At 51.2% G+C, this 27344-nt stretch overlaps 2 protein-coding genes across 4 annotated transcripts; one reads left to right on the forward strand and one right to left on the reverse strand.

The window, feature by feature from the left end:
* The first annotated feature begins 219 nt into the window (after nucleotides 1-219).
* On the forward strand, nucleotides 220-24466 carry rbks (ribokinase). Of its 3 annotated transcripts, XM_018732519.1 has the most exons (10): nucleotides 220-296; nucleotides 830-984; nucleotides 2664-2725; nucleotides 9418-9550; nucleotides 11056-11119; nucleotides 12117-12179; nucleotides 13100-13264; nucleotides 16090-16181; nucleotides 17307-17495; nucleotides 20008-23751. In XM_018732519.1, exons 3-10 carry the CDS (start codon nucleotides 2667-2669, stop codon nucleotides 20548-20550), a joined length of 1308 nt encoding a protein of 435 aa, XP_018588035.1. In that variant the 5' UTR covers nucleotides 220-296; nucleotides 830-984; nucleotides 2664-2666; the 3' UTR covers nucleotides 20551-23751. The 3 variants fall into 3 exon arrangements, with proteins under 3 accessions (XP_018588035.1, XP_018588043.1, XP_018588049.1); XM_018732527.2 differs by lacking the exon at nucleotides 830-984 and having other exon boundaries at nucleotides 245-296; nucleotides 23669-24466; XM_018732533.2 differs by lacking the exons at nucleotides 220-296; nucleotides 830-984; nucleotides 2664-2725; ... (2 more) ...; nucleotides 12117-12179; nucleotides 13100-13264 and adding an exon at nucleotides 14989-15729.
* Nucleotides 24467-24520: 54 nt separating this feature from the next.
* On the reverse strand, nucleotides 24521-27132 carry mrpl33 (mitochondrial ribosomal protein L33). The gene is made up of 4 exons (XM_018732544.2): nucleotides 26926-27132; nucleotides 26364-26382; nucleotides 25906-26012; nucleotides 24521-25074 (listed from the first exon to the last, which is right to left on the reverse strand). The coding sequence occupies exons 1-4, from the start codon at nucleotides 26945-26947 to the stop codon at nucleotides 25025-25027; spliced, it is 198 nt and encodes a 65-aa protein (XP_018588060.1). The 5' UTR covers nucleotides 26948-27132; the 3' UTR covers nucleotides 24521-25024.
* Nucleotides 27133-27344: the final 212 nt, after the last annotated feature.

The raw sequence follows: 27344 nt of genomic DNA on the forward strand, positions 1-27344 counted from the left end.
CCGCGGTAAAATAGGGTTGTTCGAGGCGCGCCTGCTTAAAATATTGATTAAAGATTGGAAAGATAATAAAGCTTGTATCTAGATTTAATAAACAAAAAGATTTTACTCCAAACTAATTTAATATCCAGTCATTTGAATATATATATTCTCTCCTGAATAATTTTTTTTGTGTAAAATTTGCACAGGCAGACATTTGAACTCCTTAGAGGTCCTCTGCCACTCACATTAAATGTTTAAATGCAGTTTGGACAGTCACACAAAATAACACAGCAGCCAACAAGACAGTTGGAGAATCGGTAAACGTTTAAATATTTAACTTGATGAGTTTCCAGGAACACATGAACGTAGCTTGTGAGGAAAAATTAATGCAAATCCAACGTTAATTATTCAATTTACATTATGTGAAGCATTCATGGTTCCCAGTCCAGACATGTTAGTACTGTGTGGTGTGAGAACCAGGTAGTTGTCGAAGTGACTGTGACGTATGGAATTGTTTTATTATATCAGGATACAAAATATGAATCAAAGAAAATTCCTTGTCTTTCCATCATTGCATAAGAATTGTTTCACCTCACTTTGCCAAAACTGCTTAGTTAAGGGTGTTTTTTCAGGGGTGTGAATCAATGATCATCTCTAGTAACTTTTCTCTTCAGCAGGTTTACCTAGGCACATACTAGTGTAGAGTTAAGTACAAGTTCACATTTGGGGTTACTGAAAACAGGCCCCTCTACACTGATGCTCCTTGGAATAGAAAAATTGACAAATGCAACAAATATGCCTGTCTAATTCATACGCTGAGAAGCTGCGTATCCTGCAATGTATCCTGCAGGACCGCGGAACGACTCTGTGATGGTCGGATGAAAAACGGCTTGCAGTGGGACCACCCGGACCACCAGAGCTGAGGCTTTTGTTTCCCATTACGAACCAGCTGCCTGAGATGCATGTGTCTCCCAGCCCTTCGCAAAATACGCTGTTCTCTCCAAGGTCTTATTTCTGTTCACATTCAGTTCCCCACTTCAGAGCCTTGAAAGAGAGGAATTTCCTCTCCCAGCTGCCTCATAAAGGAAAAGTCTTCTAAATGGTTCTATTCGTCATTCAGAACGATGCTAACCAAAGCCAACATTTCGCATACCGTAAAACCCACCATTTCAGTCATTTTCATCTCATCCACCGGTCGTGTGTATGTGTGTGTTTCGCAGTGCTGCTCTGCTAATTTGCATTCGTGCATGAGCTGGGCACTTTTCTCCTGAGCAGCATACAACTCCAAGTAAACAAAAGTCCATCTCTCCCACCTTCAGTGGGATGTATTTATCTGACACTTTTCTCCAAATTGGCTTACAATTATTTACTCATTTATACAGCTGGGTAACTTTTACTGGAGCAGTTTAGGGGAAGTACCTTGTTCACGGGTACCACAGCTGGAGGTGGGATTCAAACCTGTGACCCTTGGCTCCAAGGGCAGCAGCACTCACCAGTACACTACCAGCTGTCCCTATGTATGTGACAGATGTGATTCTCAAAGTAGCCTCACTTTGTCCCGCTCCATCACTTCCGCAAGCATACATTGCATAAGTAGCTGCTCATAGAATCGATAGGGCGTCAGTTTTATTCTTCTATTTTATCAGATCGTGTAATGAAAGTTATTCAAGCGATCAGGGAAGAAGTGGGTCTGGGGTTGAGGCCCTTATTGAATGTTGAAAGGGATTCAGCAGCTCTGAGGGACAGAGGAAGCTCATTCCACCACAGCGGGGCCAAAACGGAGAACCTACAGCCTTTCACTTTTGCATCTCTTGGGAGCGAAACCACCGAGAGTCCAGAGGTGGAGGAGCGCAGCAGTCTTATTCCTACTCTTCCAGCGGGAGGGAGTGATCAGGCCCTGTAGGTGTCAGAGTGCTGATGCTTTGACCATAACCCGGGTGTTGAACTTGACGTAATACCGTAGATGCCGCAGATACCTGTTTGCCACACGAAAATCCAAACCCAGATCCTGGGCCGTCGTCCTCAGCGCCGAGGGCCCCCGAGCGCCAGGAGAGCTGCGGTGCCGTGGCGCAAGTTGCTCACCGATCTCGGCGGGGCTGAATGTGTGAGAGCAGCCCTTCGTCTGTTGAAATGGCGGTGAAACGCGAGCAGAAGATCTAACAGCCGTGTTTGGCGACGTCGCCCGCGGAAGCGGTTAAATCTCTGAGACGGAGCTGTCCTACAGCCAGCGGCCAGGCTTTGCGAGCACACGCTCCTAGGTGGGAGATTTGAGGAGATTAGTACGCTGGCATTGAGAGAGAGCCACGCTCAGGATTGAATTAATTAACGTCTCGCGGTGCTGCCGCGGGTCACGTGTTGCGCGGCTGCGGTAATCGCCTGTCTGGAACTGGCAGCCGCCCAGCTCCCCGTACAATGGGGCGCTCTATTTTCGCAGCCGCGCCGCGCGGATCGTTTCGGCGCGGATCGATTCGGCACGGGGATTTCGGCAGGGCCGCCGTCCCCGGGGAGCTCTGCCTGCTGTGTGGGAATCCTTGAAATGGCCGCCGTTGCCGCAGCCGTCGCCGGAGTTGTGAGACAGATTGTTAGGCGACACTCCCGTCTGAGGAGGTTCGAGATGTGAGCATCGGCGCCGCCCTCGCTCCAGCCCCCTGACCCTCAGTCTGCTCTGTTTCTCCTTCTCACAGGTCATGGCCGACGGCGACTGCGATGTCCTGGTCGTCGGCTCCTGCATGACTGACCTGGTCAGGTGAGTCGACCCCTTTCGGCCTCCTGGCGTCGAACCCGCAACCTGGACCCCCGTCCAGTCCCTCCAGCACCCTGCTGTGCTCGCAAGGTGGCCTCTGCACCGGGGGATTAACCGTGATACCGCGGTATGCTGGAAGCAGCCCCTTTGTCGTGCTGGGACACAAATTATGGGGTGAGGAAGACAGAGAGGATTCTGGGAACATTTCGCACCTATTGATCCTCACCCTGCATGCTGCTCAATTTCTTTTAATTATTTCTTATACTATTTATTTCATTTATACTTTATTCATTTTTCTGTACTGCAAGGCCACAGTGGAGCAGCAGGTAGCATCGGTGCCTCACCCATCCTTGGCTGTGGGTTCGGACATAAGTTCGAATCCAGCTCAGCGTGTGTGGAGCTCTCCTGTTTGCATGGGTTCCCTCTAGGTGCTCTGGTTTCCTCCCACAGTCCAAGGACATGTGTTTCAGATGAATTAGTGACTCTAAATTGCCCTCGGTGTGTGTGAGCAGGCGTGTGTGATTGCCCTGTCCTGGGTGTACCCTGCCTCACACCCTACCCTGGTCTGGACCACCATGTCCCTGCAGTGGACAAGCACTTCCTGATGATCAATGGATAGATTTCTCCAGAGCAACTTACAAAGTTAAGCTCCTTACCATGATTCACCCATTTATATAGCAGGGTTATTTTTTTAACTATCACTTCAGCGTAAGTACCTTGATCAAGGAGGAGGAATGGAGGTGGAGGTCGAGGTGGACAGCGGGAGGTGGAGTTCAAAGTCACGGCTTTCAGACTACAAAGGGACGGCGCTAACCACTGCGCCACCTGCTGCCCCTCAGTCGATGTGAACGAGCGCTCATAAATGCGTATGTACCGCGTTTTTGCGGTGCGTCTCATGGCTCCCCGTCAGTGTAATTAATGTACACGGCACTCTGACGTCCGTACATGTCATTGTGGACACAGTGTGTGTGTCAGTCATCTGGTGTCTGTTCTTTTTATAGAGCTGATCAGTGAGCATCTGCCTGTGTGTGTGTGTGTGTGTGTGTGTGTGTGTGTGTGTGAGTGAGTGTGCGCTGCGCGGCCTCGCGGTCACCTCGACTTCAGTGAAATCCTGCAGTGTGAATGTCGGCTCTTCCCAGGCAGATTGAAAAGGAAGAGGGCGGAGACAAAGGGAACCGGTCCGCGGCCCCCACCATTGGATGGGGCTGTTAATGATGCGCCAGCCGGGCGTTGTTCGCGTTCCGCTCATGAATTCCGTACCCTGGTGCGGTCCGGTCCAGAGCCGCCGCTCCGCCACATGCTCCAGCGGGCCGAAGTCAAGAGTCTGGGGATAAACAGATGTGCCCCCTCTTGCAAGATGTTTTGTGACTTCGTTTGACCCCCCCACCTGCTGCTCGACCGCTTTGGCTCCAAGCCCAGTGCCTCTGTGCTCAGAACCCGGGTTGGGCAGGAGGTGACCGGAACCGGCGTGTCAGGTGGAGGTTGAGGAGAGTCCAGCTTATTCGCTTTTGGCCTCCAAGGCCGTTTCACAGAAGCAGAGCAGCGGGGCCTCTTGACCGCTCCTTGACCCGGTCGTTGGTGGAAAGCTGGGTTCCTCAAACGTTTCACATTCATCTTCGTTTGCCTAGTTAACGCTTTTCTCCAAAGCGCCGCACCTCTCCGAGCGAAGAAATTTCTCAACATGCAGATCTTGAGATGTAGGCACATGGTGGGACGTGAATTTATGGAGCGGTTAGAAGATAGGAGAGATGTGGCTTTGAAGGAGGTGGTTTGAGACCCTTCCTGAAAACTGGGAGGGATTCAGCAGCTCTGAGGGACACAGGGAGCTCGTCCTATGAGAAGCAGGGGTGGAGGAGCACAGCGAGCTGCAGGGAGCGACCAAGTCCTGTAGGTGTTGGGGTCCAGATCCTATGAGCGTCTTGTATGGCGTAACTGGAGTCGTGAACTTGATCCAGGCAGCGAGAGGACGCCAGTGACACGGAGAGGAGGCTTATGGGAACGCTTTCGAAGGTGAAACGCAAGCCGTGCCACATTCCGGAAACATTCTGTTAGGTGGAGTGGGGGGGACTCCAGTGGTCTGAGCAACGCCTTACTGACGATGGTCCCTGCGAGGACGGTCCAGGCCGGCGTGTCCCAGGCCTGCCTGCTCTTCAGGTCCAACAGCCGAGAGGATGTGACATTGTCCTGCGGCGGTTTTTTCTGACTGGGGGAGGGGCGGCGAACCCCCCCCAGAGGAACACGGCTACCTATGTCCACCTGCGTATGTCTGCCGTCCCCCTGGACGGAGCGGGGGGAGGGGACAGCGACACATTAGGCACTGCCCTCTCCTAATGGCCTATAATTAATGTCGCGTCCAGTCGGCTCTGTGTTGACCGCGCTCTCTGGACACAGATGGACGCACTCGCGGTTACACCGGTCTCACATTTCTGTCACCGACTTGCGTGCTTTCAAGGCGCCAACTATCAATCACGGCGAGGGTGAGAGAAAGATGATTGTTTTTGCGTCTTTGTGTGTGTGTGTGTGTATGTGTGAGAGGGAGAGAGAAATGAAAGCGTTTCTAATCCATCACAGTGATATGCTTGACTTTGATGTCTCAAATCCAGTTGTCTCTCAGGCGGATGTTTGTGCGGTTGTGACAGATGGACTGACAAGTCGCCCCCCCGCCCCCCGATGTTGCACAGCACCACCTGGTGTTGGCATGTGCCGGTTTGCATTGTGGCACAGTCGCTGCTGGGATCGGGTTCGAGTGCCGGTGGGATCGGATACCCCCTTGTGCTCAGTGGGCGTGACCCCCAGTTGGCCCCTCCCACCTCCCCGGCCTGCCTAAGAGCAGACTAAGCGTAGCAAGGCGGCGACTCGGCTTTAAGACGCTCTCCTTATTACTGAAATTAATGACAATTTTCTGCAATTGAATGAACTAATTAATTTACATTCGTTCGTCTGACACTTTCCTCCAAAGCGACTTACGGCATCAAGCTTTTTTACCCATTTATACAGCTGGGTAGTTTTACTGGCGCAATTTAAGGTCAGTACCTTGCTCAAGGGTACTACAGCCAGAGGTGGGATTCGAACCTGTAACCTGTACCAGCTGTCCCGTTCCATTGTTGAGTTAGAATAGCTTGTCTGTGAAATTACACACTTTATCATTTTTCTCGTGTCATGTGTCTCACCGCGGTACGGTCACCTGCTCAGTTGCGACACAGACAAACGTTTGCTAAGTTTCCTTGGTTTGTTAACCAAGCGGGGGATGTTACGGTAAGAGCAGTCACAGCCTGGAGGTCTCGGGTTCAAATCCCACTCCTGCTGTTGTGCCCTTGATCAGGGTACTAACCCTGAATTGATACAGTAAAAATTGCCTGTATAAATGGGTAAATCAATGTAATAAGCATTGAAAGTTGGAAAAAAGAGAGAGATAAATTAATGTGTGCGTGTGTATAATGTATAACTATAATTTAAACGTCTACGCTCTAATGTGAACGTTTGCAACAAACCATTTTGTATATGACCCATATTAGCAAGCTCCCCCCGCCCCCCCTCCCACTTCACTTCACGCTGTGAGCACTGATGGGATTCATGCTGCTCACCACAGACAGGAACCAGTGGACCCAGGAAGTCAGTCGAACCCCCTTGGGGTGTCTCACAGCAGGGGCTTATTGGGAAATTCCTTTAAAATTTCCACTGATGTCCATAAAACTCTGGATCTCGTGACCAAAAGTGTTGCGCAACAGCGGAGGAAATGATGTTGTCCGTGTCCACTGGGGGGTCCAGATGTGGTGACGCAGGAGAGTCAGTTACATACTGACATTATATGAGACACACGGTGGCACGGCGGGTACCCCTGTTGCCTCGCAGCTCTCGGGCTGTGGGTTTGGATGCCGCTTCAAATCCAGCTCTGTCTCTGTGCAGTTTGCGTATTGTTCACACGGGTTTCCTCCAGGTGCTCTGGTTTCCTCCCACAATCCACTAGGCAAAATACTAGTTAATAATGAGGGTGAGAGAAACATGTCACCTATTAAATGTCAGAAATAATAAATATAAATGTGCACAAGAAGGCAGAAATTCTGTTTCGACTCCTTGGTTGTGAGGAAGTGTACACTACAGGGTGTAAAAAATTAATAAAATTAAAAGAATTTCATTTAGAAGAAGCAGTGTGCACCAGTGTAAGTGGTGCATTTTGCTATATGTTTAGTTACGGGGGAGCTGTAAGCTGCTCATGGCGCTCCCACCCCTCCCCCTTTCACCTGGCTATTGAGAAAGAGGTGTTTTGTGTGTGTGTGTGTGTGTGTGTGTGCGCGCGTGTGTGCGCATACGTGGAGGTCGAGCGAAGCGTTTTGTGCGTGCGGGAGGAAACGGCTTCACGCTGCCAGTGCACTTCCTCTTTCCGATACCAGCGCGCCTCTGTTCACGAGACCCCTGAGGTCTGGCTGTAAGCTGTCCGTGCGCATGTGGGGGTGCGTGTGTGTGTGTGGAACTGCACGTCTACATCGATAATGGATGAATGGGTACAGACTTCTTTCTCGGGATGCCACACGCAGCATGCACAGCGGCTCCTCAGTTTACACACGCTTTTATGGCTGCAAGTGTGTTCATAAGTCGATTTGTTTGTATCTCAAAAGTCATATGGACCAGTAGGTCCACAAACAGTAACCTTACACAGTACCGGTGTCCCTTGTCTCGTCCACCGGTTGGGTGCTGTGAAAGCCTCGGCTACAGCTATAATAAGTAAAACCTTCACAAGACTTTTTATCGTCATTTTTTTCGTACTTTTTTTGCTACTTTAAAAACGAATGTACGGTGATTGAAAATCTTCACAAACTCCTTTTCAGCGCCAGCTGTTGAGCAGTTCATGTCATAAAGACGCACAGCGTTCTTCATCTTGTTGTTCATCACGACGCTCGGCAACACTGGACGCGAGCTGTAAACACCGTGGCAGCGAGTTGAATGGAGGGCGGTCCCGCACTCCAGTTTAATTTGGGTGCTCTTTAGCGCCACCTGTTGGCTCAGCGAGTGAACGCACGTAGCTTCCGCTCCCTAAAGATAGGAATTTGACAAATTTCACAAAAGAGACCTACTCTGAAACGTCACTTAAAAATAAGCAAACCGGAAATTGTTGGCAAATTGGGAACTTGGCTCTTGGTAAGACGGTGCGGGAGCCGGCGGAGCCCTCGGTCAACAGCCGACGCCGTTTCGAGACGACTTACGGTAACGTCCTGCCCCTTTGCCACTCGTCTGGAGGTAGATAGCGAGGGGAAAAACAAGTTTATCACGACGCTCCTTGCTGAAGAAACCCGTTGACTTGGCAGTCGTGGCGCGGAGCCAAACCAGAACTTGTGTTTTCAACTCTGTTTTCTCCCTCTTTTTTTTCGTGGTGAGTAACAGAGATGATGTGTTCGGTGGGGAGGAAGGCAGACGGACTGCTGGTCTGTTTAGTCACGCCCTGGAGTGGAGTGCCATACCGGAGCTCGCGGACCTTCTGGAAGGTTCCTGTTCATTAGGGCAGGCCCGGGTGGCCGCGGCCGTCGTGCCCTTTCGCTTCCAAATATCACACCGCCTCGCCCGGCTTCGCGCTCTTTGCGCCGCACACACCCACAGATACGCTGCAGCTTCTCCCACGAATGGGTTTGACGGATTCTCAGATGGATTTCGCCCGTTAACGTTGTATTTAAATCGTTAATCGCTTTTCGAACAGTTTTCAATATTTCTCAACATATCTTCCTCTAAGGAAAGTGAAAATATGGTCATTGTCGACGTCAGTACACATAAAAGGAGAAAAATATGTTGCGTGACCGTGTCCTATTTATGATATGAATTCAATGTACATCTTCAGTATACACATATTAACAATTTATGTATTGATTAAAGGGGGGTGCGGTGGCGCAGTGGGTTGTACTGGGTCCTGCTCTCCGGTGGATCTGGGGTTCAAGTCCCGCTTGGGGTGTCTTGTGACGGGCTGGCGTCCCGTCCTGGGTGTGTCTCCTCCCACTCCAGCCTTACGCCCTGTGTTGCAGGGTTAGGCTCCGGCTCCCCGCGACCCCGTATGGGATGAGCAGTTCAGACGGTGTGTGTGTGTGTATTCATTAAATATATATGGAAAGTGTGTGTAATTTCTTTGTCCCGCAGTTTCAAAGTTTTCGAATGGTGTAAAAAAAGCTGTGCAAAAAATAATCCGCACAACTTTAAACACTAAAGTGTAACCGAAACGGTCACTTTGAAAAGAAACGTGCCATCGCAGCACAGCCTAATACGTCTTCTGAATGATGTGTTTATCGCCGCCCTCCCCCAAAATCACACACAGCAAATTAAAGGCACTCTCCAGTAATAGGACGCTAGACACTAATGGGTTAATAATATGTAATAAAAAGGAATATTGCGTAAAACTGGAATCCAACAGAGGACAATGACACGAAACTCCATAATGATGACATTCAGCCTATTTGAGGTCAGTTTAGGCTTAGGGTTCTTATTCGCGCCAGTGCTGAGTCTAGTGCCCTTTGACCCCAAGGAAGCAGGTCTCCTACGTCCTACAGTGCTGCCCTTGTGGATCAGTCAACTCCAGCACGTCGAAGAAGGTGCCAGAGGAGACATGGGGTCAAAGGGCGTGGACTCCGCTCTCACTGGTGTAAATACCACTTTGATACTTTTGCACGGGAGATGGATTTTGTGGGTTCGCGCTGAGTCGCGTTTGTCTTCGGCAGCCAGGCCCCTCGTCTGCCCAAGGCTGGAGAGACCATCCATGGACACAGGTTCTTCATCGGCTTCGGCGGGAAAGGAGCCAACCAGTGTGTCCAGGCCGCTCGACTGGGAGCCCAGACTGCCATGGTGTGTAAGGTACTGTCCCCTGCTGCACCCACGTTTGACCCTTCCCGACCTTCTGTCTCTCCTGAAAACCGGGTCTTCGTCGTCAAAAACTTCATTTTGTCCTCCAAGCCAAGTCTTACCCGTCCCAACTCTCCGCGTGTCCTCCATGGGAAGGTGGGACGTTCAAAGCTCACCGTCTGTCCTCCATGGGAAGGTCTTACCCCTTCTAGGGTCCATCTGTATTCTGTCTGTCCTTTACGCCAAGTCTTACTTCTCCCAGCACCTTCTATCTGTCTTCCACGACAATGTCTAACCCCTTCAAGCCCCTCATCTGTCCTCCGTGGGAAGCTTTTTACCCCACCTAGCATTCCATCTGTCCCCCGTCTGTCCTCCAAGCCAAGCCATACCCCTCCTGCCCCTCTGCATGTCCTCCATGGGAAGGTGGCGGTGGACTCAAAGCTCACCTTCTGTCCTCCATAGGAAGGTCTTGCTCTTCAAAGCCCTCTGTCTGTCCTTCACTGGAAGGTCTTACCCCTTCTAGCGTCCATCTGTCTTCTGTCTGTCTTCCACGCCAAGTCTAACTCCTCCCAGCACTCTCTGTCTGTCCTCCATGACAAGGTCTAACCCCTGCTAGGCTTTTGTTGTCCTCCATGGGAAGGTCTTCACCCCTCCTCTCCATCCATCTGTCCTCCATGCCAAGTGTTACCCCTCCTCGCCCTCCGTCTGTCCTCGGTGGTCGTTTGCAGCCCAGCTATGGACAAACCTCAGTAAGACATGAGTCACATGACCAAGCAGCAGTGCCAGTCCACATTCTCCACGCCACACGCGTGGAGCGCCGTCATGTGTCCGGCATCACCGCAGCGTCCCGTAGCCGCTCCGCTGCCGTTGCCGGCAGGGTTTCCACGCGTGAGCCCCACGCGGAGCCGTCCCCCTGTTGGGAAGCGAGAACGGGAGAGCGCCGGAGTGCAAACACAGCGCAGGTTTGTCGGGGCGCGGAGTCTGATCAATAGATGGGAGACGGAACAAAGCGGAGCTGGATTCCGGCGGATCGCAGGCGTTGCGGGCCAGCGCTTCAAAGGCGCCGGGCCGGGCGGTGGAGCGTCCTCGCTGCCGCTGCCGCTGGAGAAACCTCTCCTTGGCATGCCGAGCGGATCCTTTGATCGCACAATCCAGGTTTGTGTCGGCCGGCGCTTGATAAAAGTGGACCCCGGGGCCAGAGGGACCCACACCCCCGCCCTTGCCACCCCCAGAGGAAGGGGGGCAGAAGTGGGATCAGTGGTCACGAGGCGGTAGGTGGGCGGGGTCACCGCCTCCCGGAGGCGTCGCTCGATATGGAGACGCGGCGGCCACGCCACGCTGGCGCAGGGGGGAACTTTGGAGCGCTGTCTCACGCAAGGGGCCCCTCTGCCTGGCACCCGGCGCGGTAAAGTCAGCGTTTCGTAAGAATATCTCCTCCCGCATGCCGCGCCGGTGCTTCTGCCCTCGCGTGACCTTTCCTGCTTCTCCAACGCTAGTCTGTTTTCTCTCTCTCCCAGGTGGGGACCGATTTCTTTGGAGACAAGTACATCGAGAATCTGAAGAACAACTCTGTATCCACAGGTAGAGAGCCTGCAGCCGGCACGGCGCCCCTACGCTCCGCGGTAACCTTTGAAACGGCGCACCTCGGTATTTTAGTCGAAGGTCGCGGGGAGACGCTCCGCCCAGACGACTCCTCCTGCTGCGACTTTAGTTTTTTTTTCTTTAAATCTCGGAGAAAACTGTTGCGCGGCTCGCGGCCCACGGAGGTGTTGTTGTGCGGATGGTGGCGGCGAAGGCCCGAACGCCCATCCGCTGTCTTCCGAACCCGAGCCGTTCCTGAGATCAGCCCTTACAGCGAAAAATCCACATAACGGCCACAATTCTTGCGTTAATTTAAGTGGGAAAAAAATTCTCATTTGTTCCAAAGCCATTCCAGGTTCACCCGAAATCACCACAGATGCTCATAACGTAATGGCTGTGTTGGATAAATAAATAATAATGATAATAAAAATAATATCGGTGTAAATAAAAGATAATACAGAAATATTTACATGTACATTTACATTAATTCGTTTAGCAGACACTTTTCTCCGAAACGACGCACATCTCGTAGAAAATACGAGCGCGTTCCATCGACAAATATTCATATTGTTAGTAAATGAAAGTATGAAACCGAATATTGGCGCACGATACCCACGATGCAGTGCGTCTCATACAGCCGCTTAGCGAAATCTTTAATCATTTCCATTTGCAGGCAGCGTTTGTACTTCTTTACTAACAGTTGAGGGGGGACTTTGATCTGGTGAGACAGGAATAATATTTCCTACCGTAATTGTTTCATACTGCATTTGGGTTTTTACATGGTTTTTGTGTGGTTTTTTGGGTGCACTTGGGACCTTCTTGGAACGAGATGCAATTTTCCCCACATGAAATCATACCATTTACTAATTTTCGCCTAACGAGCGAATGAGGTTCGTAAAGCGAGGGAGAGGTGTGTGTTCGCACGTCACTGTTGTACCGCGTTCAGAGCGCGTAGGACTCCAGAGGAAGTACGCTCTCCCTTGTGGTCTCCGTGCAGAATTCGTGAGCCAGACGGACCGAGCCGCGACGGGCGCCGCCTCCATCATCGTCAACGATGCAGGTAAAGGACCGGTGGGTCTGGACCCGAGCTGCACCGGGCGTAGGGTGTGTGTTGAGCCCCTGAGTGTGTGCATGTGGGAGGTCAGCTGCGTGTTGCCGCGTGTGTCCGTGACGTGGGGTGATGGCCACCTGTCAGGTGACGGTGTGTGTGTGTGTGTGTGTGTGTGTGTGTGTGTGTGTGGCAAGAAGTGGGGACATACCAGTCAAATGATATCAGTGCTTTTGCACTCACACACACACACGTGTGTAACACATCCGCTCATGTATGTATCAGTCCCTCCTCGAAGGACTGCAGTGGTGGGGACGGGGTCCTGTTCATTCCAAGGTCAAGTAAAGGTGACACTGAAATAATTTCAACATGATAGTAATTGTGTTATACACATATTTTTTCTTAAAAAAACAAATTTTAATGAAATATTTTTGTGTTGTGCGCCTGCAGATCCCTTGAAATATTGAAATGAAGTGATTTTTTTGACACACTATATTTAATTTCGCCTGGTGTCGTACCGCCAGGGAGAGAAATGACCGAAGATCCTCACGAGCGGCAGGAGGCTCGCGCAAAAATACGACTTCCTTCCAATTCTGCATCTCTACGAAAATATTTTTATCTTATGCATTGCGTCTTGTGTGTTGGAAAATCACTTTAAATATTTAATTGCGTTTTTTTTTTTTTAAACAGTCTTGGTTTCATTTGGCCGATTAACCAAACATTTCTTTTTTCGGATTTTGTTTTTCCTGGAAAATAGTTGGGAAAATGCATTGAAAAGCTGTTCCAATACTGGGTCACCCGAGGTCCGGCGATGCGTCAATGAACTGTGTCATTTTTCAACGCACAGCAGGGTTGTGTGTGACCCCTGTGATGTCAGCATCCCTGTGTGTGTGTGTGTGTGCGTGTGCGTGCGGCTGCCCTTCCTCTTGCAGGCGAGAACGCCATCGTGATTGTGGCCGGCGCCAACCTGCTGCTGGGAGAAGAGGAGCTGTGGGGGGCGGAGCCTCTGCTGGGCCGGGCCAAGGTCCTCGTCTGCCAGCTGGAGATCCGCCCGGACACTTCCCTGCAGTCGCTGCGCATGGCTCGGGAGAGGCGGGGTGAGTCCCGACGCGCCGTCCAATCGGGAGGAGCCGTGGGTGGCCGCCCTCGCCTCCGATTGGCCGAGGGTTCCGTCGCTCGGCAGCAGCTGCGGTTGCGTTACGGTGCATCCGCTTACCCCTGAGTCCGAACATTTTTGGAAAGTCTGAGCCAATCATAATCATCCGATTAATTTCTTAGTAAAAAACTATTTTAGCGAAGATATGAGGATGTCCTGTGAAGCGGGAAGGCGGCGCGGGGCGTTTTGGAGGGAAGGGCGCCGTCGGCCGTTATTTAACGCAAACTTGGGCCAGTTAGTCATTTGTTATTTTCACCTTGGATCCGGGAGAAGTGCGATTCCCTTCGCCGCGCATCACCCTGGGCGCCGTTCGCCAGCGGGCCGATGACGTCTCGGAGCCCGTCCGCAGATGGCCGCCGCAGATGGAGCTCCCCCTCCCCCGGGTGGGCCTGAGCAAGCGAGTGCCCTGCTTCTGCCGCGACGGTGCCCCCCCCCCCCGCAGCACATCGAGATCGCCGCCCGTCTCCGCACAATCCGTTTAAGGGAAGCCACCGGAAGGTGACAGCGCTTCTAATGACACCTGCGGTGGACACCCCAGTGTCCCCAGTGTAGCGCTACCCCGACCACACCGATTTTACTCTTACTTTTCACGTACGCTTTTGTGCTGCAGCGCCCCATGTCACATTGCTTCTACAACCTGGGAAAGTTCGAGGCCGTGCTCGGGGGGGTCAGCGCATCGAACCTGGGGTCACGAGGGCCGTTTTTGTCGGGCACGCGGGCTCGTCAGACCTCTAACACCCTCCCGTAAACAGGTTGGCGTGACTCATCAGCGCGCGTGCGTGCGCGCTCCTGCTCCGAGCGGAAGCCCGGTAGCGCCCCGTTCCGTGAGTGCCACCAGTTCGCGGCCCGCAGGGCGCAGATCAAAGCCCGCCGAGGCTCGAGACGCGATGTCACGCGCCGCGGCCCCTCCAGACGTGACTCAGGCGCTGCGCAGATGCTTGCGTGAGCCACATAGGCCAGATGCTGCCGTGCTGGGAAAACACACCACACCACACCACCTGGGAACATTATTAGAGGCGGCGCTGCCTCCGGCCACGCGGCTTCACACGGCTGTGTATTTTCGTACTGAAACGCAGCGTATCGCCGTCTCGGGTTCAACAGCAGGGCCGCTGCTATGACTCCTGGGTTGCAAGTCGGTGGCTTTAAATTACCCAGCTGTATGAATAGGTAAAAAAAATTGTATGCACCTTAGTGTTATAAATTGCTTTGGAGAAAAGCGTCAAACAAATGTAAATGTTTCTTTGGGGGAATAGCTGATTGCGTAATGGTAAGAGCTGATGTCTTTGCACCGAAGGGTTGCAGGTTTGAATCCCACTTCCAGCTGTAGTACCTTTGAACGAAGTGTTTACTCTAAATTGTTCCAGTAAAATTACTCAGCTGTATGAATGGTAAATTACTGTAAGTCACTTTGGAGAAATGTGTCAGATAAATGAATAAATATAAATGAACTCCCTCTGAGTGCGTTTTGCTGCCAACTAGTGACCGGAGAGAGAAACGCAGGTTTCGCTACCGACAAATTTTTCGAAAACGTATTAAGTAAACGAAACACATGGAAGAATACATGAATAATCTCCAAAAAGATTTTTTATCTTTAAAAATCTGTTAACCTGAACATGCGTAACACGAGGAGCCAGCATACTTCCTCTCCTCCACGTCACGCCCACCGACGACAGTTTTTTTTTTTTTTTTTTTTTTTTAATTTACGAACAGCACAAGGAAAGTGCTTTGTTGCAGGACTGCATCCCGCCCTGGTTGCGCTCACTTCCTTCCGTTTCAGACCTCAAGTCACAGTCGACTCTCCTCTATATACTGTGTGTCACCTGCCGTTGGCGGTGCAACAGATGTCCCGGGTTACGGTACCTTTGATGCTGCACCAGAGAGAGGAAGTGAGCTTTGAAGTGATGCTGAGGTGGAGTCGGGGGGTTGGGGGGTGGACTGCCGATCATCTTTCGCTCTGAGTGCAGTGTGACGTCTTTGAGACGCACTGCTTGCGTGTGCACCGCGGCGGTTCCCCCTCGAACCCAGCACCCCGGTGACGCACTCTCGCCAACTTTGGCCCGACGGAGCGCAGGAGCCACCTGGTCCCCACGGGACGCCGGGCCACTTCGCTCTCCGACACGCGGCGGCGGTAGCGCGCACAGACGTTCGGCCGCCCACACGTGCAGAAAATACACACGCGCTGTCAGGAACATACTGTGCGCCACAAAGGCCGCGTGCTCACACACACTCTCTCTCGCACCTGGGACACGGAAAGTTTCGGTTTCGGGAAGGTCGGCGCAACGAGCTCGTTCGAGGGGATCGAGAAGCTGCACTTCTTCCTGCCGCCTCTCGGGGCTCCTGCAGCCGACAGCACTTCGAAGGCTCCGCGAAACACTCAGCGCTTCTGACATTTTAACCACATTAAAAGTAATAGATTAACACATCACAAATAACACACTCTCAGAGTCAGGCGTGACAGCAGCGCTTACACTCTTACACTTCCCGTCCCGGTCGTTCCTTCTTCGTTATGTAAAAGAAGCAGATCCTACCAGTTTAATTTTTAGAAGATGTTTCATGAAGATGAGTTAAGCTGGGGGGGACGCGGTTGTACACAGTTATACCGTAGTGTTTTTTTGTTTTTGACTCATGTGGCCGCGTGACTCAGCGATGCACTACAGTGTCGTTTCGTCACAAAGTGTGCGAGAGGTCACCTGTGCTGCTGAAAGGTGTCGGGGGGCCTCGAATGCTCCATGTAACCGACCCCCCCACCCCCACTTGTGTCTCCAGTGAGGACCATCTTCAACCCGGCGCCGGCCGTCGCAGACCTACACCCGGACTTCTTCCGAGTCTCTGACATCTTCTGCTGCAACGAGACCGAGGTAGGAGGAGGGGCCCCCTGCTGTGTGTGTGTGTGTGTGTGTGTGTGTGTGTGTGTGTGTTTGGGGGGGTGCTGAGGGAGCCCCATCCCAGCGGAGCCTGTTTGTTTTACTGCAACTGGTGTGTGTGTGTGTGTGTGTGTGTGTGAGAGACACACGCGGGCGCTGTCAGCGGTGATGGATGGCCGAGGCCCATTGATGGGAAAGTGTTCCTGGTGCAGATGTGCAAGCGAGGTGACTCAGCGCTCCTGCGGGGGGCGACACGGCAGCCTGATGAGGGATGTGGGTGCGAATCTTTGATGAGCCTGGGAGGGATTGAATGGGGGAGGGTAGCAGGGCATGAAAGCGAGAGGTGAAAGCTTAGAGCGCCGCTTTACCGCACCCTCCCCTCCCCTCCCCAGCGGCGCTTTCACCGCTCCGTACCCCACAGTTATCAGTCAGCCAGCCGGGCTCTTGCGCCCGAAACAATCGCGAGTCACTGCCGTCTCTCGGAAAAACCGGCTCCTTTTGGCAGCGCATCAGAAGAGGTAGCGCCACTCTGGAGCTCATGTGCGCTGAGAGATGCCTGGGCCTTGCTTTCATGTTGCGGTGGCGATAGGAGACCCCCCGTGAGCTGGGCCCCTGCCCCCGGGGCCCTCGGCCGCTCAGGGTGGGTGGGACGGTCGACAGTGATACTGTGGTCCTGTGGGGGTTGCGGGCACCGATGGGGGTCTTTCAACAGCAAGTTCTAAACCTGAGGAATCATTATCCCCAGTGGCACATCTTTTTTTAGCCATTTACACATACAAACTGTGCCAGGGCTTTGAACCAGCAGCCTTCTGGTGACGAGAGCATTAGTGTATTGGGGCAGCAGGTAGAGTAGTGTTGCCATCTTGCACCAGCTCGGGTTCGAATGCCACCTCCTGCTGCAGCACTTCTGATCAAGGTATTTATCCTGAGCAGAACAAGTAAAAATTACCCTGCTGAATCAATGGGTAAAAGAGAGTAATTCAACTATTAGCGTTGCTAATCACTTTGAAGAAAAGCATCAGCTACACAGACAGACAGCAAATAACCTTCTGTTTCTCGATGCAGGACTCTCATTGTGCATCACATGACTAACTTTCCACCCCTCTCCACCCCCTACAGGCAGAGATCTTGACGGGTTCGACTGTGACCGGCCCGGAGGATGCTGGGAAGGTGGGGGCGGAGCTCTTGCGGCGGGGATGCTGCTCCGTGATTGTGACTCTTGGACCCCAGGGCTGCGTAGTGCTCTCTGCAGAGGACTCCTCCCCACTCCACATCCCCACGGCCACTGTCACGGCGCTCGACACCACGGTACGAGCCCATTGCCCTCGCTCTGGGGCGTGGCCCCTCCCCCCCCGTCCATAATGGTCACCCTTTTCCGGTGGCCTCCATTCAAGTCATGTGTCCGTTCACAGCTTGCTGGAGGCCCTCAAACACCAAAGCTCCTTCACTGAAACTACTGTCCTAATTATATCTTAACCGTCGCATATTAGGATATCAGATCGTAAAAATCACAGATAAATGAGTGACTCTTTTCAATTGAATTGGTCTGTTATTCTGTGAGGCTACAGCCACGTACACATTCAGAAATTAGTGTAAAACGGTTTAGCAGGACTCGAGAAAGGCTGGTATTCAGTTTGAATAAACACGCTGGGGATCTCATGCCGCCCCCTACTTTGTTGTTTGGCGCCTGGTGCCCTTTGGAAATAGTGGCCGGGTTCGAGGCATGAAGAGCGGCGGACCGCATGTACCGTCACCGGTCCTGCGGCCGTACCTAATGGCTAGTGGGGGCTCATTGTTACACACGGGGGGGCGGTTAGAGATCGAACTGCGTCTCGGCCAAGATGCGCCGCTTCGGTTTCCCTTCCTGATCTAATCTCCGAAGGGCTGAGTCACCCGCGGCCGGAGCGAGTGGCTTTGTTGTCATTGGAGACCGAACGTGTGCGTTTCCTGTTTGTGGTCGCCGAGGTCTGGGTTGAACGCACTTGTAGGGACCTTCAGCGAATCGACAACTAATTTCTCTTAGTCAAATTGCCCCCGCCACTCTGTTTCATTTACTTTCAGCTCACCCCCCCACCCCCGAACACTGCATTATTAATCAAGTATTGGATATGTTTTTGCAGCATTGCGCTGAATAATTTTACACTCGCAAAATTGTGATCGCTCACTTTTTTTTATTATTTAAATTGCAGCGAGCCTTTTTAGAAGCACAAAAGCAGAGACTTTGTTTTGTGGGGTGGGTTTTTAAGTGGGCCGAGTTATCGGGGGGGGGGGAGGGAGGCAAGGATGGTGAGGATAATCAGAAATTTCTGTGCCGGTCATGTAGGTGTTAATGAGGTTTTATTGTGTGTTTACTGAAGTTTGAGTGCAGGATCTCTGGGCCGTCATGTCTTTGTGTTTCTACAAATGTTGGTACTGCCGTTAACAGTACCGTCACACCATCACCAAGGGGCTCACAGCGATGACGTGCGGGGCCCCAGTTTACGAGTCCACGCCAGAACTTGTTTACAGGAGAGACCTGTCTGCGGTCGGGCAAACAGCTGCCGCGAAGGAGAAGCGATCTCCCGGCGGCGATCAATTACCGTGGCAGCGCTGCACTCCGAGGCGTTCGCCGCTACGCTAACAATGAACAATGTGCAGGGCTGTCGGGATGAGCCGTAGCCCAGACGCACTCTGCTCCTTGAACAACGTGCAGACGAGCGTCCCGAACCCGCGATCCCCCACAAAGAGCGAACGGACTGCAGCCGCTCGGCCCGTCAGGCTCTCGCTGCCTTTTCTGGCCCGCGCTTTGTAGGTATGACCTCGAGGTCACGCAAGAGCCCAGAGATCTCGCAGGCTCTCCGCGGCATGTGGGGGGAGAAGGGGGTCGCGCCCCAGCCAACCTTCCCCCAGCCGGTGCGTGTGAAGCCGCGATGCGGCTCTGGGGAGATCTGCCCGTGCGGCCCCCTCTGCGTGTGAGTCACCCTCGAGCGGCGCACCAGTCAGCAGAAAGAAGTCTGCCTGTGGTTAGCGCTGCTATTGTCGGTGTGCTTCCACGCTTTGATGGGAGATGCTGAGGCCGTAAATTCAGGCTTGTTTAACTTTTCTTTGGATGCCCTGATCCCCCTTCCAGTAAGTCGTATTTTTTGCCCTTTTTTTTCTTTTTTTTTTTTTTTAACTCTTCAAAGACACACTCGCCCGATTGTATCTTGGTCGTCTGGACTCGTTTCTTGCTCTTTTCAGGACTTCGCTCCCGCTTGAGAAGCACGGGCTGCAGTTCGTTTGCGAGGAAAATGGTCCGACTCTGTGTCGATTTCAGTGTTTCGGTGGTTTAGTGGGCAGAAGTAGTTGGAAATGCCCAGATCCTCGTCACCTTCTTCAGCAGTGAGAGGCGGCGTGCGAACGTGGAGCAAAAGTGGAATTTTTTAGCGTCGCCGGGTATTGTGGGAGTGGACTGGAGGAGGAGGTCGAACTAGCAACCGTGCTCCAATCCTGCGCGGTGAGTCAACCGAAAATACATACCGAGAGAATGGTCATTCTGGTGTGATCCGCAGGCTCTCCGTGGCTCTCTTCTGCGTTTGGCCCACAGTGGCCCATTGGCGGAGAAGAACCTCCCCGTATTGCTAGTCGGTTCCTGCAGCTCTTGCCTGCACGCGCAGGTGTTGGGCCTTCGGAATACTCGAGTGAACTCATCAGTAACGCAACGGAGCAGAAACCCCTTCCGAAATGTCCTCCGCACTCGCGCTCGAGACACGATACCCAACTTCCGGTGCCATCAGAGTCTTCGTTCACCAGCTCTCGCTGCATTTTGCCCACTGTTTCGTGCTCTTTTGGCACATTGCAGGCGCTGGAGAGGAGTGCTGGCTTCTGCTCGAGCCCCCGTCAGCAGAGCCCGTTTCATCACCCGCGAGCGTCAGCGCTGGCGGAACAAGAGGCTCGCATGGCAGCGGGTCATTACCCGGCGCAGGAAACGCCGCAGCTTTTGGACGAATTCGAAAGCAATCTGGACACATCATACGCGGCCCCCACAGCGAGTGTAATTGAGGCCAGCTCCGCTTCCATTTCACACGCGAGGAGCCTGGAGGACTTGGGGGGCGTGTGGAGGGGGAGGGTGCACCGTAGCTTCAGTAGGCCTGTGGGTGGTCGCTGTCCCACCCAGGCTGGTGGCTGGCCAGAAGCCGGACACGTCTCGGCCGGATGTACAAGCAGCGGGACAGACCAACTTGTCCAAGTCATGCGACTACAGCAGGGGTGGCTGGGTGGGAGGTGGCGGGGACCCAGAAATAGAAATCCACTGATGATACGAGGCGGCGCTGCCCCCGAAAGATCAAGAGCACGGGGGGATCATTCCTGGAACCTGTTCTGCGCAGACCGGGGGCCGGCGTGATTCTCAGAGGTCACGGCACAGAGGCGGGAGTGGCCGAGATGCCGCTCGTGACTGAAAATGGCATCGCTCGCTTAACAGTGTGTTCTGTGGCGATCTGAGTTGCCACCCCCCCCCCGCTGATGGTCTCCATCACAGTGTGAGGCAGCAAAGATACACCCACGTAGCGTCACACACATCACTTCCAACCTGGGTACTCGGCCATCTGCCAGGTTCTTGCTGCCAGAACCTTGTGAAGAGGAACAAACAGCGGAATCTCCAGGGTGCGACTGCACAGGGGCAGCAGACACGGCCCATCACGTGCTTTTCGATCCTCCGATTCCCAGCGTGCCGCGGGAGGCCAACGAGCAAGGTGGTCGGGCTTCTGTTCTGGGGGTGGCCGTGAATCACAGCAGGGCTTTGCACTCAATAATGAGCCCCCTAGCGGGACTCCTTTGTTTCGGTAGCTAGTGCTCTCCAGTCCCATGACCGGCGATGCCCCTCACGGTGACAGACTGGAGGAAAGAAGAGGTCAACGGGGCTTGGCAGTTACCCAACGAGGGACTCGTCTGCTCCTTAATCAGGCCGGGAGTGACCTGAAACGTGAACCCAGTCTCTAGGGAGCAAAGCGGCCCACTGAGCTGCTTTGTCGGGGGGGGGATTGTACAAAGCCCACCTACCCGTAAGCTTCCCGTAAACGGTTCTCCTGATGAGCGCCAGGCTGCCGAGGGGATTGGTTTCATCACTTGCTGTCAAACTGCATCAGAGTGTCGTCTCGAGATCAGAAAGCTTTGCAGTCAAAGAGTTGGAGGCCGCGCAGCGCTCCAAGATAAGCCTTTTTTCCGACGGAAAAACTGACAGCTGAAGTACAAGGCGGGTTACCTTACGCACATTCTCCAAGGTGAGCGATGAAGGCGCGCGTGCGCGCGCACGCACGCACGCACGCACGCAGCTGGCGGGAAAGCGGCCTGTCGGATTACTTTGTCCGAGAACCTAACAACCCCTCACGATTTCGTCGTTTCAACGGTGAGTGACCCGACCGGACCTCGAGCAAACGGTGTCTGTGCTTGCCAACCCTGCGTTGGACGGACGGCGGTCGTCGCCTCGTATGGAAACCGCATCGCTGCCAGACGTGGCCGGCGGCCAGGCTGAGACAAACGGAGTGCTGTCAGTAAGCAAACTCCCAAAATCACTGCCTCACTCAGCCGAACTCGCCAACCGTTCCGCGTTTCTGCAACCAAGCAACACCTGAGGATGGACGCAGATGGACCGGCGAGGACTCCTGGCGGTTGGAACTCTTCCCTTTCAGAGCTGTTTTTCCGGGCCTCGCACCTCGGTGGTGGGAGATGAACCTTGACCTCTGCCCTTGCTTTTGCCCCCGGGCTTGCAGACGGGGCTGTGGGGGAGTGCCGGTGGTTGGGGGGGGGTATTGTAGGTGTTGGAAACAGTGCAGATGAGCTGTAAAAACAGAGCGGTGAGTAATCAGCCAGGCTTGTGAGAACCAGCATTCTGGCCATCTGTGGTTAAATCTGAGAGCATCGCCACATTCCTCTGTGCTTTCCCATCAGCGATCCTCCCCCCCTCCCCCCCGGTCGCAGCCAGCCGTCCTCTCTCCAGCCCTGCTGGCCACGAATATTCTTAATAGTCAGTAATGGAGAGACCCAAAGCCAATGAATTCCTCAGCTTTCCCTAAGAACCAGAGGCACTTGACCTGCAGATTTAGCCAGTCGGGTCTGATGCTGGAGATGTGGAGGTCAAGGCCCAGAGCTCGGGGCAAGGAGAGGAGAAACCACCGTGAGAGACCCATGAGGTTCTTTCACCTTCTCTCCAATGTGAAGAGCCAAACATACAAACACCTGTTCAGGTATTCATCTAGGGAAAGTAGCACGCACACACCCGAACGCAGCATTGCAGATTTAGTTTGAACTGGGATCAAAAATGTCAAAGAAAAACAAGACCCAGACGGGTTTCAGGATCAGTGGCCAGACGTGTAGGTCAGTCCTAGAGAGGCGCTCAGCGCAGCTGTTGGATTTGAAGGAAATTAACTTCTCCATTCTGGGCTTCCAGAGCCAACTGTAATTTAATTTCCCCCTCGCTAAACCGCAGTGTAAAAAATGTCTGAGCCTCGCTCTCTCTGGCGCAGCTCTGGCTATCGACCTAATCCAGTTCCTGGTACCTCCTGGTGGCGCCGCCCACTTAGACACGTGTAATCCAGCCTGGAAAGGGTGAGGCAGTTTATTCCGTGCCAGAAACTCTCCTCGGCCTGCTATTCAGCCATTGTTGACTTTTCTGCAGTCAATTTCTTGACGTTCTGCCAGGTGACTGTCCCTTTTCTCCAACGTGACGCATAAAATCAAAGAGCCAGAATCGTGTGATTTGGCTCCTTTCCTCTCCCCAGAACAATGAATCTGAGGGAACACTCTGTATTTTAATAAGCTGGTTTTCCAGACACACAGCAAGTTTAACTGGAGACTCAAAGGGATTTTCAGCAGACAATCCTTCTTGACAGTGTAATTCAGTCCATACATAAGCTCAATGTGAGTCTTAAACTACCTCTGTGTGTAACGTTTGTATTTTTGAGTGCAAAGACGTGTACTCCAGCAGCTATAGTGTGTGCGTTTGTTTGAGTGAGACAGATTGCCCTGTGATGGACTGGGGTCCTGTTCACACCCTACGCTTCTGGCATTGTCTCTGGCCCACCGTGACCCTATACTGTTATAAGCAGTTACTGACAATGGATGGATGTTAGAAAAGCTTTTGCTGCTCCATATCGAAAAGGTGAGAGGACCGAGGACTGGGACATGCGGGACAGCATTCTCAGACGAGTCAAAACGGCCGCGTGCTCAGAAAAAGGAAGCTCTCGTCTTTCTTGATCGCTGTAGGGAAACAGGATCATCTTGTTAAGTGGAAATACAATTCCCTAGGAGTTTGACAGGAGTCAGAGTGCCCCCTGCTGCTGGTTCTCCGGTAATTCAGGACGTTAAGCATCTCAGTACGTGACTAAGATCACTTGGTTTAAATCTCAAGTGCTGCCATCCTGTCCCCTCCAGGAAAGACATTTATACTCCTAGGCTTTTTAGAGCTTGTGGGAGAGATGATCCTTTCTTGCACAGCGTTACCGTTTCTTTCTCATCCTGCACAGGGAGCTGGAGACAGTTTCATCGGTGCCCTGGCCTTCTACATGGCACGTTATCCCACAATTTCCCTGGAGGAGATGGCCAGGAGAGCTAATCAGGTGGCGGCAGTGAGCGTACAGGCTGTGGGGACCCAGACGTCCTATCCGTGGAGAAAGGACCTGCCACCAGAACTTTTTTAATTAGCGTGGACAATATATACCTAATTGTATATGAAATATTTCATGGATAATAAATTGACTGTATAAAGCCTAAGCATCAAAAGAACATCTGTCTCGTTCATGAATGTTAACTTGTTAGTTTTTAGAAACTTAATGGAAGTAAACCAGGCTTAAAATGTAGACATATTTGCCAGTTTCAATCATTCTGAAGGAAGGATTATTTTAATCTGAAGCGATTCATATTAAGCTGTTTTAATGGCAGAAATGCAGTGCCTCTGGAGACTTACAAGTATCGTTCATTGAGATGTACTTTACTACCGTGTCACCGCAATGTCCGCCGCCTTTCTCGTGTCATTTCCATTTGCGTCACCTTCGAAACGTTGCTTTCTATTGCACATAATTTCTCAGATGACCTCAACGCTGACCTACATGACAATGCAACACACTGGCACCTTCCGAAGAACTGCTTTAAAATAAATTGCGTGAATAAAGAAACAGACAGTAAACCTACTAAACTGTCTCTGCTAATTCTGTAGTGTCTTTAAAGCTGATTTCAAGACCCTTACATCATCCATCCCACAGACATTTCGCTGGCTTTGAGAGCAGCGAGACAAAGCGAAGTATCGCCGTTTTATTCTCAGCGATGGGATCTGAAGTGCGTAACGTGTTCTGTTTCAGTCTGACATGTGGAAACTGTCACATTTTTAAAGAATTTTATTACAACACCTGATTCCAAGAAAAAAGAAAAAGGTTACTGAAGAACATAAAGACTGAAATTACACATTTCACAAATGTTAACCACTGGACCTTTCTGCTAGGAAATGGAATGAGTGCGTTTTTCCCCAGAATATTTCCCAACACAGTTTACTATATCAGAAGCAGTATCTCAGAAGCTCAGGAAATGACTGCAAACAAGCTAGTTGTCCAGAATACTGGAAAAATGTATGAGGTGGGGAACACATAATGGTTAAGAACAGATGTTGTCCATAATAGTTCTACTGTTGAGATTCTGTTGAAGGTTACAGTTGTCCCACGAGTGTGGGTGTGTGTTTGAGGAACTTATTTTTGTTCCATCTCCATTCTCAAAAAATGAGTGGATGTCACCGATGAACTCCACGTTACCACAGCACCAGTGCAGTGTGTCAGTGTCCTCTCACTCCCGCGCCTCCGTGCCGTTCAAAACGGCAACAGCTCAGTCACTGTTCAGAGGGTTCGGATCTTTCTCTTCTCAATGAAAAGGACGTGCTGTTTCACTGCAAGACGGGAAGACGACACACACATCGGTGAGGGCAAAACTACTGCGCCACCCATCTAAAAGCTCACTCAGTGACAAACAAGTCAAAGTTTCTAGGAACATTTGTTCACGAAGATGGTGACAGTGCTGCCACTTTAGTCTCCAAACAACGCCAATTCCCAAATTTAATTCACATTCTTAACTCTCAGCCAGGCAGAAAACATGGGATCAGCACATCCAATAAGCCTCAGCAAATGTTTTTCAGTGCTGTCATGCGTTCATGAAAACATTTTACAGACAAGCCCAAGCAATATATGTATATAAATTTTGCTTCAAGTATTTCTATTAAATTTGTTTTCTGTTTCATCACTGCAAAAAATAGGATAATAAATAAAACTGAAACCACGCCTGCAGTTCCTGTCATATCTGATGCCAACATATAATATCGCAAGGTAATGCCAAAACAAAATAGCATCTCACCCAATTTTTTACTGCTTTTGCGCAGTTATTGTACTTCTGACAATTAAGCCCCACTTCATCCTATAATTGACCAAAATGAGACTTTCCACTGTAACTATATTTATGGATTCTCCTTTTCCTTTTGACTTCACTCACTGTTATTCCAGGACACGGCAGTTATGCATATCAGGCTTCCTTACGAGTGTCCTCTCTTCTACCTGTCACACTACTGTACCTGGGTGCATCCACTAAAAGTCAACCTCCATGCAGTGGTAAAAGGAAGAGAGAAGCAGACATGCTTGGGAGACGTGCTTTTGTCTCCTTCTCCTGCGTGTGAACTTTTTACAATGCCGATGGCCTTCACGCAACAGCAGAAGAGGAGCAGCCTCACCTATAGGGTCCAGCTTGCGCATCACCAGCTTCTCCTTCAGGCGGTTCCTTTTGGCAGTGAAGGTGTATCCCGTCCCCGCTGCGCTCACCATCTCCACCAGGAGCCTCCTGAGATACGCAGACACATGGAGCTGGATGCAGGAGGACCAGCGACCGCAGGCACTCACGCACACCGATCCCCGTACCCAGTAAGGTGATGCTTTCACTCAGACGGACTCACATGTAGCTGAACATTTGCTGAAACATCTGAACCTATAACCCTCAACACACAAGTCAATTTTCATTATCAAAACTGATGAGCTGCACTTCTTGCAAAATACATATTCAATACACTCAGTCCCTTCTGTTCACTGGAATTAGTGTTTTATTGGGACATTACTGTGATGTTGTCCAATTAACCTCAACACAATGACAGCTTCATCAGAACACATTCAATGTCACTAAAAACAAAATACTCACTTGGATTTGGCCCTGGCAACTGTTTGCACACAAGGAAAGAGAAAAACAGAAGGTTACACATATCATTATATTACTAAGCAAAACCTTAACTTAAGTGTGGTCACAACTCGCTATACAAAAATAAAAACACCCATTGTTTTTACACAATGCACTCTATGTCTATTTAACCTGAGAACACTTTGGAAAAAAAATTGTTTTACAACACTACGTGAATAATTTGAAGACGTACAACGACATATATATATATAGTTACTTGGCTAGCTGTCACTGCTAGCATAACGTGACAGGGAATTTAAACATGACCTTCAACATTCATTCAACGAATTACCTCGCTCTTAATTAGCGTCTTTCCAGTCCGCCACATACACGATACATTGTAATTAGCATTAAAGAAAGATTTATATGTAAGACAAACAAATTTAAGGGCGAGCTTTAGCTAGCGGCTAGCCTCGTGGTTCGTCAAGCGGCTCTCAACAACTTTAGTTCCATAGCGAAATTGTTTTAAAGGGACAACGCTTTTTGCTTTCACTAACAGCGCAACCATAATAAATTAAATACTCACGATTTACAGCTGTAAGAAACATTTTCAAAGAAATACTGTTGCAATAAATAAGTACCACATCAAGAGACAGTCGCAGCCGGTCGATGGAGTGCAGTACCACTTCCGGGTCACGTCGCGGAAGCGCTTCCGGGAGAACTGCAGGGCCGTCAGCTTTAAAGCATTAAAACTATTAAATGTAAGGCAAAAACTAATAATAATAATAATAATAAAATGAAAAGACATACAGTGGAAAAGCTGAAAAGAAAAAAATTAAATAAATGAAACATAAATTTACTGTTAAAAATGCCACATAAAATAAGGAAAGTACAAAAATTGGAACAGCAGCAAGAAGATCAGAAGGACACACCAAATGTGCCTTTGCTGCAATGTTAACTCAAGTCAGAGAGCTCTCGGAAAGTTGAAAACGACATTGTAACTGA

This window comes from Scleropages formosus, chromosome 15 (genome assembly GCF_900964775.1).
Source record: "Scleropages formosus chromosome 15, fSclFor1.1, whole genome shotgun sequence".
Lineage (NCBI taxonomy): Eukaryota > Metazoa > Chordata > Actinopteri > Osteoglossiformes > Osteoglossidae > Scleropages > Scleropages formosus.